The 15,458-nt window shown below is 34.0% G+C and overlaps 1 protein-coding gene across 1 annotated transcript; it reads right to left on the bottom strand.

The window, feature by feature from the left end:
* Positions 1-2,729: 2,729 nt before the first annotated feature.
* On the bottom strand, positions 2,730-13,783 carry LOC120778596. Its single transcript, XM_040110469.1, has 9 exons — positions 13,539-13,783; positions 12,304-12,599; positions 12,122-12,180; positions 11,391-11,514; positions 11,101-11,281; positions 9,154-9,346; positions 3,911-5,023; positions 2,969-3,103; positions 2,730-2,912 (listed from the first exon to the last, which is right to left on the bottom strand). The coding sequence occupies exons 1-9, from the start codon at positions 13,730-13,732 to the stop codon at positions 2,754-2,756; spliced, it is 2,454 nt and encodes an 817-aa protein (XP_039966403.1). The 5' UTR covers positions 13,733-13,783; the 3' UTR covers positions 2,730-2,753.
* Positions 13,784-15,458: the final 1,675 nt, after the last annotated feature.

Below are 15,458 nucleotides of genomic sequence, written 5' to 3'. Positions count from 1 at the left end.
TTCGATATCTCGGGGCTTGAATAGGCACTATTTGCGCAAAGTTTTAATCCGAACATGGGAATGTCAAAAACATTTGATTAAAATCGATCGAGGAGATCCTGAAATATGTGATTTCCCCCAAATTTGCCGCGGGTGCTATAAAGTCTTCTTGTACCTGGATAGTCCAGTCATTTAAGCTTAAATTAGGTAAGAATCTCGGAATTCTATATACCCATTTATATGTCTGTAAATACTTGTATATTGACACCCTAAAGTTCTCAAAACTTACATATGCCTACGCCAATAAAGAAGAAGAAGTATCCAATATTGTACTTTCATTAAATGTTGTTAAGATATCTTACATATTGACCGATTTATAGATGTAAATCCTTATATAATTCATACAAATTTTTTTTATATAAGGTATACGGTGACTGGGGAATATTTTAGCCCATTGTATCCAGTTTTGATATTACAGCATCAGCATCATATACTATAGATAGAAACTCTCTGATTTTCATTAGGAAAGATCACGGATTGAGCAATATATAAGGTACAAAGTCACACGGATGTTTGAAAATACATATGTATGTATATTTGGTACAAGGGTACTAGAGGAATTTTGCACTGACATCATCCATTTTAGACAAGAGGATACACTGTCTTAGAAAGTGAATCTTTCTGCATCTCATTAAGATTTTTTACATATTGAATGATGAATATAGATGCGGTATACAGTCAACCAGAAGTTTGAAAATATTTACCATATATTAGGTATATGTGCGCGATTACAGAAATTTTTGATATTCAAATTTTTGATGAGTTATTGAATGGCAATATTAATTGCTGATAATTTCCTTGATCTCTGATTTGTATTCTATAAAGTAAAATTGTAAATTGTTATCTCAATTTCTACTCAATTTATTGCTTGCACGGGCAGACGGATAGACCGTCACCTGGATTTCAACTCGTCTTGTTATCCTTATCATTTATTTACAAGTATATAACTTCATATCTATCTCGATTACTTTTAGGTGATACAAATAATCGTTAGATGAACAAAACTATTATACTCTCTTTTGCAACAGTTGCAGGAGTATTACAAGTGGCTATACATAGAGCACCTTTGGAAACACTTGTTTAATTTTTCGATGTCTTCAAGCTTTACCCAAAGGCAACTGCTGATTGGCGACCATTTATCACATTATTATACTCTTGCAACCAGTTGCTACAGAGTATTATATTTTTGTTCACCTAACCGTTGTACGTATCACCTAAAACTAATCGAGATAGATACATATCTTCTTTACTGGCGTAGAAACCGCTTACGCGGGTATAGCCGAGTTAACAACAGCGCGGCAGTCGTTTCTTTTTTTCCCTACGTGGCGCCAATTGGAGATTCCAAACGAAGCCAGGTCCTTCTCCACCTTGTATTTCCAACGGAGTGTAATACTTTCAGAGCTGGAGTGTTTTCGTCCATTCGGACGACATGACCTAGCCAGCGTAGCTGCTGTCTTTTAATTCGCTGAACTATGTCAATATCGCATACAGCTCATCGTTCCATCGAATGCGATATTTGCCGTGGCCAACGCGCGAAGGACCATAAATCATTCGCATAACTTTTCGCTCTCGAAAACTCGTAACGTCAATTCATCAAATGTTGTCATCGTCTATGCCTCTGCACCATATAGCAGGACGGGAATGATGAGCGACTTAGAGAGTTTTGCTTTTGTTCGTCGAGAGAGGATCAAAAGGGGTGTCTCTCATCCGAGGCTGTTGTTGATTGTTCATTGGGGGCGTTTTTTACGTGGCTGGTCCCAAACCCAGTGTAAAACCCTATGGAGGGGATGTTTCGTCTTCTCACTTCAGCTCACTTGGGTGAACTTCTAAACATGACTCCAACCTTCTATTGAGATAGGTATAGGGTTATATATATGTATATACATATGTATAAATGATCAGGATGATAAGAAAAGTTTAAATACGAATGACTGTCTATCTGTCCGTTCGTCCGTGCAAGCTGTAAATTGAGATATCTTGGTATATAGGTTCCTTAGTTAAAAAAAATTTCGAGTTCGTAGATGGGTGTAATCAGACCACTCCACGCCCACAAATCGCCATTAACTTTTAACTAATAAAGTTCCATAAATAAGCATTAAATTAAAAAATAAAGCTGTAATTTGGTGCAGAGGAGCGTAGTAGTAATAGGCACGGCACCTATGGGCAAAATTTTTTGAAAAAGTGGGCGTAGCTCTGCCATTTAAAAATTTAATGTACAGATCTTCTACGGAATCTGACAACAACTACACCTACTTCCCATATAGGACAATTTTAAATCCCACTTGATTCGTTCAGTTTCCAGTACACAAATCAAGAAGCAATTAATATTAAGGGATAAAACTTTGCACGATCTTTAGTGTGTGCCACCTTATGACCAAAAATAATTTAAGTCCAATAAAAACTGTTCAAGGCCCTACGTACCGAATATATAGACACCGGTATCTATAGTTGACTTTTGATGGAAAATGTTGGTCAATGTGTAATATATATACCTGAAATAAAGAGATAATCCTTCTCTTATAATGGTATGTATGTGTGTCAAAAATGGGTTAAATCGGACCAATACTTCCCTTATAGTACTTAATACAAAAATTTTCGAACTTCATTGTGACTTTACCGCATATATCGGCCAATATGTCGGGTCATCAAAATTTGGCAATAACTTAAACATTTAAAAAAATACTGCTCACACAAGTCATTTATTTTTGTTTACTTCATATTTCTAAATTTTGTATATGCAAGGGATATGGATATTTTCTTAAGCCCTTGCGCCGTAAACAACAAATTGCTATTGAACAAATTTCTTCCAAACTTTCAACTGAACAGCGCCAACATCTGAACGTCCCCGATCGCTGTCTCGAGATTTGGTAGATCTATAATATACAAGTTTTAATTAATAAATTAACAATTCCAAAGATTTGTCACGTACATTTAGCAATGTGGTCTTATAACGTTTGCACTCCGTTCTCTTAAATTTGAATTTTACTGGATGACTTATGTTGGACGCCTTAATTATACCAATGCGATTTATACTGGAGTTTGTATTTGTCATCAAGCGAGAGATCTGAATTCAAATTAGAGCAAATTGAAAAAAAATTGAAATATTTTTATTGATTCAAAATAATTATATTGACGACGAAGAATGTAAGGTACATTCGATATATAACTAAACCTTTGTTATATGTTTGGAGACTTCTAAAGTATATTGCGAAGTTTTCCTACGCAGATCACAACACAGGTTTAAATTTTATGGTGAATAACAATAATTAATTGAAAGCATTTAGTTTTTCATTACTTTTAGAATATGCTTTGGCCGACCTCCAAAATCTTCTGTTGGATGGACATACATTCACCTCACTTTGCTACTGCGGCTACTCTATAACTATGTTATATAACGCGTATGAAAAAGTCCTAACATCGAACATTTTTTACAGAACAGATACAGCGGAACTTGCCTATAACTGATTGCTGAATAAGTTTTAGGATCTCCTCTAAATCTATCACTCTTTGTTAAAATGCTGTATTTTTTATATACCGACACATGTGATCGTCCCTTGTGTTATACTAAAAATCCTAAAATTCGAAACTGAAATACCAATTTGTAGATATTGGGCTTGAATATATCTTCAATAAAGAGACTGTCATAGAAATGTTATATATCCTCCTTCACTTGCTTGTGTCTGTTTCATATGTTGAACCATGTTGAACGGTGAAAATTCGGATTGGACCTTACTATCAATGACCGTAACTTCTGTCCTCTATTCTCTGTTGGGAAGAAAATATGTTTAAACAACCATCTCGGCCACATCGTGAATTTATAATGACCACTGTCTGGGTTTGACAGGCTGTCACTTATGTTTATTTTCCTTACCAACTGATCTATATTAATGCGCTTCACTACTCTGCGACTGCTGAAGTATTCGCTTTCTATAATCGGTTCGATATTTGTTTCCAGCGTTTTAATGCCCTTTACTTTTGGCCCGGTACTCTTGTCTGCCGTATCGAAGAGCCCTCTCGCCTCTGCCATCTTTATTAGATATTTGGCATTCAATTGTGTGATTTTAGTTCTTTTAATTAATGAAAGATAGCAACCAATTGAATGTTGTTTTATGCAGCCATCCTGATTAATACAAATATCGGGTATATTTTCGCACATAAATTCATCGGCGTCCGGCAGAACCACGTTATCTTCACTTTCATCTGCTACTCCACTCACTTCGACAATCCCATCTGATTTTGTCGTACCAGCTTCTGTTGGAGACTGCGCTTTAACTTTCTCCTCCGCTTGCGCATTTGGGGCACGTTTCCTCGGCGAACCCATTGCTGCAGCTGGTATATTAGCAACCTCTGCTTCGGCTATTGCTTCCAGGCGTTTTCGTTCCCTAAAGGCACTTTGATGCTTTCTTAACGATGTTTCGTTTACGAGTTTCACAATATAATCGACCATATCCTGATTCTCCGATGAAACAATTGAATGCGTTTGATAGAGTAAAAATTGTATTTGTGGTCTCGACATAGCCAATTGCAGTGTGAGTAGTTGTTCTTCCAGTATTAGTGAGACTCTACGTTTACCTTCCTCACTTATCTCTGATTCGGTGAGCACTTCTAACATACTCAAGTCACCGCCACGTGAACATATCAAATCGATTGGATCAGAAATTGCGCTAAAAGAGTTCGGCGGGTTGGCGAAAATACCGACGACACAGCCGAAACGTTTCGATTCTAATGGGAATGATGTGAAGGACTCTGCGAAAATGCGTATATTATTGACGCCAAGTATTTCCATGAACTTTCGATATTCTTTCAGATTTAGTCCTGCACCGTAAGCATAAAAATTGTTTAGTCGATTTACGGAATGGAACAGTGAAGCTAAATATGCTGTGGATCGTGGCGAGGAAATGTGCGTTTGTAATATGTCACCGCTCAATTGAAAGTAGTCGAGAAGTCTGGACATAACGGCTGGTCCATATGAGAAAGCTTTGTCCTAAAAAGAAGTAATATTAATAAAGTGGTGCAGGCGTATTATACGATAAAAAGTTACGAAAACTGGGGTAACGGTTCATAACCAAAATCTTCTTCCATAGAGTGAGTATTATAATTTATTAGATACATTCTAAAATATTATACCTAACGTAGTATGGCGTGCTAGCTGCAGCGGCGTTTGCCGTCTATCTTATGTGTACATAAGTGTGTTAATACTCGTATGTATTATTACAACTAGTTGATTAATACTTTTAGAATTAATTTGTTTCAAGCAATCTGTATGGTTGATTTGATTGAAGTACAGTTTATTGCTCTGACTCTCATCACGTTGGAACAATGGGCTAAAATATGTTCGGTTTTTAGAATATTTCCGCATTCACTCTTTCGGGAGTTTTCTACAAAATTTGGTTTGTTATTGGTTGATTGTAAGTTCGTGTTTTGGCATGTTTGTTCTTCTATAGCTGCGTTTTTTGTTGTATATATTTGAATATATAGTGTTTATGAACCAGGATAATGATGAATGTTAATTTAGAAAACTGTAGGTTTAGTTGATTTTTCTGTAAACCACAGCGACGAATCGTGAATTGAATTTTAGTGGTAGGTGCGCTTCGCTTTGTTTGCATTTGCGAAAGATGTATTTATCATTAGTTCGGTTGGTGTAACATTCTAGAATAATTTTTACAATAGTTTAAAAGAATCTACATACGTATATTCTCTGACAACGGTAATTTTGCTTCTACGAGAATACATCTGGTCAGCTTGATAGTGGGCTTGGATTTTTTGTTAGCATTTGAACTTCATCCGTAAATGAAAAGACCGTATTTCAATTTTGAGAGAATCATGTATTAATATGAGCACTTACATGAATTTCTAAGAATTTTAAACTTAAAAATCAAATGATATTTAACTGAGATTCTAAGTAAGTGAGTCCTTGAGGTAATACAATGTTGATTAAAGTTAAACAAATATTCCTCCAGGAATTCTTAAATTACTATCTACAAGTTCTATGATAATGTTATTAACTGTGCAATGGTGTTTACTACAGATATGTAATAATTTGTATTTATCAATAGATAATAAGATTATCGACTAGTATCCCTAGTTTCGTATGCACCGTCAGGATAGATAAATATACTATATGTTGTAGTACAATCGAGTTGAGTTTGTCAAATGCAGAGGTGAATAGGATTACTAATAGAGTGGAACCTTGTTGGTTGGCGTTAATAAGTGGGTCATAAAGGTCTTTATCGAGTTAAAGACCTTATGTCTAAGCTATCAAATCTTCAGTTGATGAATACATGTATTCCGATTGAAAGCTTTTTTGAAATTAGTCATTAGAATAGTGGCATGACTTCTTGACGAAGATACATATGTATTTTCAAAAGAGCATCAAGCGTTTCGTTTTTTCGATTAAATGCTGATTGATTATATGAGATAAGCTTATTTTTTGTTGAAAAGCACATAAGTCGTCACCTAAACCAGGTGTTTTACTCTTTTTCTGACTTAATGCGGCTTCAAATTCTTAGTGGGTAATTTAAAATTCGATATGTTTATTTGAAGGGCAATATACTCTGGATAATAGTTTGGTGATAATATGTTAGTTTTTTTGAAATGTATTCCGAGGAAACATTTCTCATTAATTGCTTCGGTTAGACTTAATTAGTAAATAGGCGTGAAAGATAGCACTTCCCGAAAGGGGCATACGTTTTTAATATATTTCTGTAGCACTCATGCTATACCGAATTTAAGGTGCTTCTAAAATATATTTCTCATTATAATATAGTAAATTATTTTCAGATATATATAAGTATGATTTCTTTGTACAGAAGCCTAACTGAATAATAACGGTCCGATTTTGTGGAATCAAGAGAATATATTTGGCTCGAATTTATTTGTTGTTAAGTTGGATTTTATATTTTTACTAGCTTTTTACCCGCGGCTTCGCCCGCAGTGGAGCCATTAAATAAGTGTGAGAGATAAAGGGTAAGGGTATAATAATAGAAATGAGTCAATATGAACTAAATTTTATTGCTTGGCTGAGATCAATAATTTTTAAAAATTACTACAGACAATGAAGTTTCAACACCTTAAAATATGCGTATTGAAATACAACAACAAATGTTAAAATATATTTCACCGTAACAAAAATAAATAATTCTGAATTCTAACTAATTCTGGGCATTAGATACACGTGAACAGGCTACATAAAGTTGACCATGAGAGAAGCATGGGTTTTCTAAATGCACTCCTGCTACCTGTAATGTTTGTCCTTGTGCCTTGTTTATAGTAACAGCAAAGCTAAGCTTGACGGGAAACTGAACCCTTTTAAATTGGAATGGAAGGTCAGTGGGAATAATTGGTATCCGAGGTATATAACACTATTTCCCTTACCGACTCCTGTTAAAATAATAGCACCAAGTATGTTCTGACCCAATTTTGTTATCCGAAGCTTTGTTCCATTACATAGCCGAGGAACATCTAGATTTCGCATAAGCATGACTGGTACATTTAGTTTCAATTGAAGTTTATGTGACGGTACACCCGATAGTTCAAGTGAATTTAAAAACTCCACAGCATATGAAGTACTTAGTTCCGTATCTATAATTGTATCCATTGACAAATATTCCTTTATTTCTCCTTGAACCTCGTTTAAAATGTCAGTGTTGATCCTATTAACAATTTCTTTTCTTGGTGCTAATATTGCTCTTGCACACAACCACTGATCACTACACGAATTTTACTGCTATTCCAGAAAAACATTAGAAATGAGATCCACATCACTTTCTACTAAGTTACAAAATTCTCTTGACAGTAATATATAGCCTTCAACCTCAACATCTAAACAACCATCACCAATTTTCAACAACATTTCTGCGTAAAGTCCTGAATCCACGTTATTATGAAGATGCACTCTCATATTCGTTTTCAGGCGGAGTTTTTCAACTGTCGACCATAAGCGTGATGATTTAATGCATGCTTGAATTTAATCTGCTGGTGTCCCCCTCTGAATCACTGGGAGGGTTTGACGGAAATCACCAGCCAATAAAACTACCATTCCTTCCATTATATCTGTACTATCTCGCAAGTCCTGAAGAGTCCGGTTTAATGCTTCTATAGCCTTCTTGTGAGACATGGTACTTTCATCCCACACTAAAAGCTTGCATTCTCGCAGCATCCTATAACCACAAAAATTACTGATTACCTCAAAAATTTTAATAGTTTTATACTGCATGTAATGACAAAAGAAAATAATAATAAATATAGAAAAATTACAAACATTTGAAACTACATATGTACATATATTCAATGTATATTCACCGCCGGTAATATAGTGGGACGGTATTACAGTATTCATTGTTGAAACTTCATTTTCACATTTATAATATTAGTATGAGTATGATTTGGATATACCAGTTTTAGGCTTCCGAGGCATTTTCTAAGAAAAGCAGAGTAAGAATTAACATCAGTGAGTAAGATCTAAAATAATAAAGTGACAGCTAACCACAAAAATTACGGATTACCTAAAAAATTTTAATAGTTTTATACTGCATGTAACGACAGAAGAAAATAACAATAAATATAGAAAAAATAGAAACAGTTGAAACTATGTACTATATTCAATTGAATTAGATATTGTCGTCACCGCCGGTAATATAGTGGGACGGTATTACAGTATTCATGGTTGAAACTTCATTACTGTAATGCTAGATGGCGTTGAAGTAGCTAAATTTGCCGATTTTTTAACAAAAAATTTTTTTATCTTTCTAAAATTTTTTTTTTCAATATGAAGTACCCTATTTTACTTCTAATATCTTCAGGAGTACATGTACAAGTTTCATGATGATCGGTTAAGAAGTTTTTGCGTGAAAACGTAACAAACAAACTTACATTCGCATTTATAATATTAGTATGATTTTTGTTTTGATTTCCATGCGAATTCCATGCGATTCGCATTTATAATATTAGTATGATTTTTGTTTTGATTTCCATGCGAATTCCATGCGATTCGCATTTATAATATTAGTATGATTTTTGTTTTGATTTCCATGCGATCGTATCATTTTTTTTTTGCAACTTATATGCAGATACATAATTTGTATCATGGCTAAAGGCTCAACACTTACCGCTTACCTGAATGACAAAGTAATGCTGTGTGACTATTTTGGATTTGGTGAACTCGCCCTTATCTTGTGGTACACAAGATACGAATAGTGGACAAACATTATCCCAGCGATAATGATTTGTATCTAAAATGTGCGTGTTATCATCCTCCTGCAGAATATAGCCGCATTCGTGTAGAAATTTATCAGCTGAAGTTTTATCACTAGATTGTGAATGGAAAACAATGCAATTATTTATAGCAAAAAAGGGTCGAATTTGTTTACATATCTTGCTATGTGCATCTGCAACTACTATACTTACTAGGAGGGAGCTTTTTGATCAAACATATACCTTTTTCTTTCAAGCAATATAATATTATTAAAATACCGATAGGATTACAAATCTCTATCGTATGTAATTTTAAAAAAATTAAAAAACATGTAAGGCAATGCTAAGTTCGGGTGCAACCGAACATTTTATACTCTTGCAACTTGCAAAAATAAAAACCAGAAAAATACTTTAAGGTGTAAAACCAATCATATGGAGAAAGTCAGCCAGTTGTTCGAAAATTTTTATATTAGTAATTTAGGGGCTAGGCCAAGTTTTCGCTGAAATTTATCTATTTTAGGCACAAAGATACACTCTTATGAATAAAACACACCCTTTTATTTTAATTGGGATAACTCACATATTAGGCGATATATGCAGTACAAAGTCACACGGAATTCTTTATATTAAGTTTATGGGGGCTAAGGGATGTATTGGTCCGATTCGACCAATTTTTGACATACAAACAGAGAAGGATTATACCTGAATTTTAATTGTCTATCTCACACATTGACTGATATTGTCGGTCAAAAGTCAACTTTATCTAATGGGGTCCACATATCCGGTACCTGAGTAGGGTTTTGAACAGTTTTGGTTGAATTTGGACAATTTTTGGTCAAAAGAATAGCACCTTTTATTCCGTTATATTAATTACATCTTGATTTGTTTACTGAAAAGTGAAAGAATCAAATGGAATTAAAAATTGTGTTATATGGGAAGTAGGAGTGGTTGTAGTACGATTTTGCCTATTTTACGTACTCAATTTAGCATAAATCGGTGAGTCGGGTCCTGAGATATGGGATTTCACCAAAAAGTTAACGGTCTAATTTACAGATGGTACCGTTATATGGGGAGTCAGCGGGTTCCCATTTCCATTTACACAGTATCGGTAGAATTTCTCATAATATTTTTGCTAATTTGGATGTTTTAGCTTTGGTAGTTTAGGAGATATGTACATTCAACTTATTAGAGAGCAGGGCTAAGCCTACTTTTTCAAAATTTTTTACCAACAGATGCCCGTTGCTACTGCGATTTCCTGCAGGGAATCCGCATACCAAGTTTCATCAAGATATCTTAATTTTACTCAAGTTACAGCTTGCACGGACGGACGGATAGACAGATAGTTACCCGGATTTCAAGTTTTATCATCAACCTAATCAGTTATATATATATCATATCCATCTCGCTTAGTTTTAGGTGATACGTACGACCGTTATTTGAACAAATCTATTACACTCTAAAGCAACCGGTTGCAAGAGTCTAAAAATGTTGGCAGCTGTATTCTATAGATGTTCTTAAATTTTCATTCGCTATAATGAGTCGATATAGTCATGTCCGTATGTCTGTCTGTTCCTCCATATAAGCGCGAACTATTCCTTTAGTTTTTGAGTTATTCGTATGAAATTTTTTCAAACGTTCTTTTCTCACCAAGTAGTTGCTCACTTCTTGCCGATATCGGACCATTATAACATATACATACATATGTATGTAGCTGCCGAAATGGAAATTATATTTCATATAACGTTATGTTTATCTCTCACAATCTTATATTTGGACGTTTTTACTTCGAAGTATTACTTTGATATACGTATAGTGAAGTGAGTGAAAGTGCTTTATAGCTTATTTAAGATAGCTTTTGAATATAATTACCGCAATAAAAAAGGATTTATCCAACCCGTTACCATTGTGTTTGATGCTGCGTTGGCGACCTTTTCATTTTGTAGGTGAATAGGCAATAACTTGGAAAGGCTAAGTGCATTGAATTTTATTCTCATTCGGGCCACTGAGGCTGCTAAAGGTTTTCGAAACTTCCACAGATGTTCGGCAATTTCTGCGAGCAATGATATACGGGTATTATAAATCTAGTGATGAATATTGTTGTGCTATATTTGTTTATTGCATATATAATATGTTTTATTATTTATTTCTTTCATATTCACCTTCTACATCTGATTCGCGAAATAATTGATACTGCAAGTCGATTTCTTCAGAAAAACGTTGCTTAAAGTTTCGTCTGAGTAATTCGTAAAACATTAACCAAATGCGGTTCTCGTCACTTTTACACTTAAACGGTGAAATTGAAGAGTTATAGTTTAATTTTTTTTTAGAATATTTATACTTGTAAAATTAAAGCTAGATGAAATGAAATGATGATGCTCGATCAGTTGCTTAAAATCAGCAGCATATATAATTGGAATTTGTTCCTTTCTGTAATAATTTTATCCGAAAATCTAAGGGTTCTATAAGGTTGAAGTCGGTTGAGGGGTTCTATGTGAAACTTTTCCATGTAGATATAAGGTACGAAGCTTGAGATTGTTTGATAGCAATTAAAACAGACTTTGAAAGTTTGAAACTAGAAGTCAAACACCCACGCTAACACTCTGTTAATGTGCTCCTCTAAGTCCGTATCTATACAAGAACTTGGAGTAACATTAGCTGGTTATAATTTCAACCATTATATAGTCATCAACGCGACTGTAACACAGCATAAAAATGTTTTTCTCGAAGATATTTTTGTGAAAAGTTTGTTGCAAAAATTAAAGTCCAACTAAATGATAAAATTTGAAGAGGGCTATATTATCTCACGATGAATAGTTATATACCGATTTAATAATGAATTTTTTGGTAACATAATAAAATTGAAACCAAAAAAAAGTTATTAATGTCTTACCTCTGGAAATTGTTCATAAAAATTAATATCATTGAGGGAATTTGAAAGGACGACTTTATCTGCAAATATAATGAAACGATATAGAAAGTAAAAATTTTTAATCCGAATGATCTAATATTATCGCATAATCAGTAGCAAGTGTAGTTATAGCGAATGAAAGATTTAAATGTTTATTTACTTACATCGAAAGACATCATATATCAGTGAATAGACTTTCCTCATTTCATGTTCATTTTCGAACTGTACTTTCTTCGGTGCCTTTGCGAGTAGTTTTGCAGCAAGAGCAATAGTTTTTAAATTCCAAAACTTACTCTTGTTTTTTAATGATTTGCCACGAATTTGTTGGCATTTCTTTTTCTGCGTTTTATAGAAACCATTTGGCGAAACGTTAGGTGAGATTTTTGGAGATATATTTAAAGCGCTTGACAGATGGTCGAACGAATGTGTGTCTTTGCGCACAGCGACATAGTCGACCTCACTGAAATTAAAAATATTTTAACCTTTAATAATTACCTTTTGATAATCAATTTAGTTAATTTAGGAATTTTTATATCAAACTTGTAATTCATAGATGGATTATATCAGAATTGAATAGTGATTATGAAGACAGAGTGTAAAATAATTTAAAAGACATTAAATTAACTCTGACCGGCGATGTTAGGTGAGTGAATGTGACTGAGATGGAGGCATCTTAACTTTTATTGAGTGTCCAAAAGTAACGTTTCAAGAAACCGCAGCGTATTTGAGAGCTTCCATTGAGACGTTACTTACTTAGCCGAACTACCTTAAGATAGCTAGGGCTGGAGCTTTGTATAAGATCTAGTGAAGGAATATTCATTATTTTTCCATTAAATTGAAAGTTTTATTTACCATAGTTAGAAATCTAAATCACACGTCTGTTTAATAGCTTGTTGATTAGACCTTATAAATCATCTATAACACAAAAGACAGGTAAGCTGCAGGTGAAAATATTCGATAGAAAACGATCTACAATCGGTTAGATAGCGAGTATAGAGGAATGAGGTGGACGAAAAGAAAATGGATTACCATTTGTTCAATTTGACATCCAATTTATTGTTAAGCTTGGAACCAGGTAAAATCACAATAGGCGTTACGCCGTTTATTTTAAAGTAAATTGTACTGTAAAGTCCCTTCTTGCGAACAAAAAGAAAACTCCATATATCTGTTATAAAGTTGTTCTAATATAATATATATAATAATATATTGAGGAAACGCTGCGATGATTTCAGTCCTGCGTGGCTTCCCTTGACGTGGCAAATTTTCAACTAGCAAAGTGAAGTAATAAATGCTGTTTCCATGTGGATTCAGCCAAAATCACTCAGGTGGTTAAAGCGTCAAAGAATCAGTGCACTGAAAATAATTATTCGATGACAGTTATGATATAAGCAAAACTCACACTCCACTATCGACGGCTTCGTTGACGCGCTTCTGAACCTCCAAGAGCCGGTAATACATGCGCTCCTGCCAGTCAGCATCACTCGGTAAATAGATAAGTGTTTGACTCTCGCGTGTGCTAACTAGTTCTTTAAAAATCGTTGGATAAACCGAGAAGATATCCGCTAAACTCAAAAAGAACAAATGATTGGACATTTTTTACAGTTACTCCGTTACCGTTAGCCTTACGGTGCCACTGTACTGTGGCACCTGCAGATCACAACTAAATATTGTACTATTCCACTAGTATTGGCAAGCGCAGGTGATAAATATAAAATAGAAAGCAAAAAAGTATAAATCATATGGCATATACATATAATCGTATATGCAAATATAGGCCATTTGGAGGTCGCGCCAAACATTACAAATCGAACTTAGCGGTAAATGAATTCGTGTTAAAAGTCAATTCAATATTTTAACTTATGTATAAATACCAGCTAATATATTTTACCCTACAATTCTCATATCTATTTAGTTCTCATGCAATACCACAGCGTTAACTAAGTACTGTATACCGATTATTTGTATGTAAGTTTGTTTGTGTGACAGCACTTTCTCGTTTGCATTGTAAAAATATGGCCCGCACAATTGTAAGTGTGATTGGTAAAAGTGATGAAAACGTCAAATCGTCAACAAAGCAATTTCTCACTATTTCTAGATATTAAGGCCTCAATTGACACACATACATACATACACTCATCCAAATAAACCTTTGCATTTTTATGGTTGCACTAAATTGGGTATGAGAAGGCAACTGCCGTGAATCGATATCCATATTATTGGCAATACTTAGCGTCAAGCGCCAAAATATGTAAACGTTTTCCCAATAAGTAAAAATGTGGCTAAGGATATGGTTCTTCTCACGCAAGGGCACATATTATTGTTATTATAACGAAACGATTTCGTTTTAATATCTCACAACAATAATATAATAATGTATGTATATAATGAGTATCTTTTAGGAAATAAATACTTTGAACTTCGTTATTTCCAGCATGAATCCACACTTAGAGGCTTTTTGTGTTTTTACCAAAAAAATCACAGTCGTCCAATTTTTTTAACCAAGTTCAGAAGATATCAACAAAATTTAAACCTAATATTATTCATCCCAGCTACTTGGAATCCATTTGTTGTCCTTAGATGCCTTAAATTGTTGTTCTTATTTTATTAGTTTATGGAATTCGATAATTTGTGTAGTATTTCTTATTTGAAAATGTAAACTGCACTTGATACAAAGCACAAAGTCATTTGTTTCTGATACGGCTGGTAAAATAAACTATGAATAAGTCGCTTATCCACCACTAATTGCTAAACTGAAAAAGTGGTTCAATGGGAATGCTTGCACTGAAATGAAGAGGCTAAAATAAAAACAATACCTCTTTTGAGGTCCCAAAGCTGTCAAACCGGAAGCAAAATATTGCAGGACCGTTGCTGCAAATGCTCACTATATACACATATAGAATTTATACAATTTATAGGAAAAATATATCATTTTGAGTAATGGTACTTTATAGGGACTTCTAACAGATTAATCAGATTCTTTTTACCCTGCTTCCACATGAGCCAAGTTAACAATGTTATAACATAAGCTGGTAAAAGTATTTTCATGGTTTGAACACCAATGTACATTATCTAAATTAAGGGAAACCGCCCAAGAACGTATTATACGAGTTGTTGTATAATTATTACGATACATTTATATTAAATATAAGAATATTTCTTAAATCACTATTCAGAGCATACATGTAAAAATTTTATAAAAAAAAACAAATATTATATATACATATATAGTATATGTATATGAGCCTTAGGATACGCAAATTTCATATGTATAAGTAAAGGAGAGGGATAAAAATATACTTTAAATTTCTATATAATCGAC

Source organism: Bactrocera tryoni, chromosome 5 (genome assembly GCF_016617805.1).
Source record: "Bactrocera tryoni isolate S06 chromosome 5, CSIRO_BtryS06_freeze2, whole genome shotgun sequence".
Classification (NCBI taxonomy): domain Eukaryota; kingdom Metazoa; phylum Arthropoda; class Insecta; order Diptera; family Tephritidae; genus Bactrocera; species Bactrocera tryoni.
This window is presented reverse-complemented; position numbering and strand designations above follow the sequence as displayed.

Coding starts and splice junctions, on each gene's coding strand:
- LOC120778596 (XM_040110469.1), bottom strand. CDS start 13,732: ATGTCCAATCATTTGTTCTTTTTGAGTTTAGCGGATATCTTCTCGGTT. Junction 12,181..12,303: donor GATATATGATGTCTTTCGAT/GTAAGTAAATAA, acceptor TTATATTTGCAG/ATAAAGTCGTCCTTTCAAAT. Junction 3,104..3,910: donor GCATTAATATAGATCAGTTG/GTAAGGAAAATA, acceptor ATTTGAATTCAG/ATCTCTCGCTTGATGACAAA.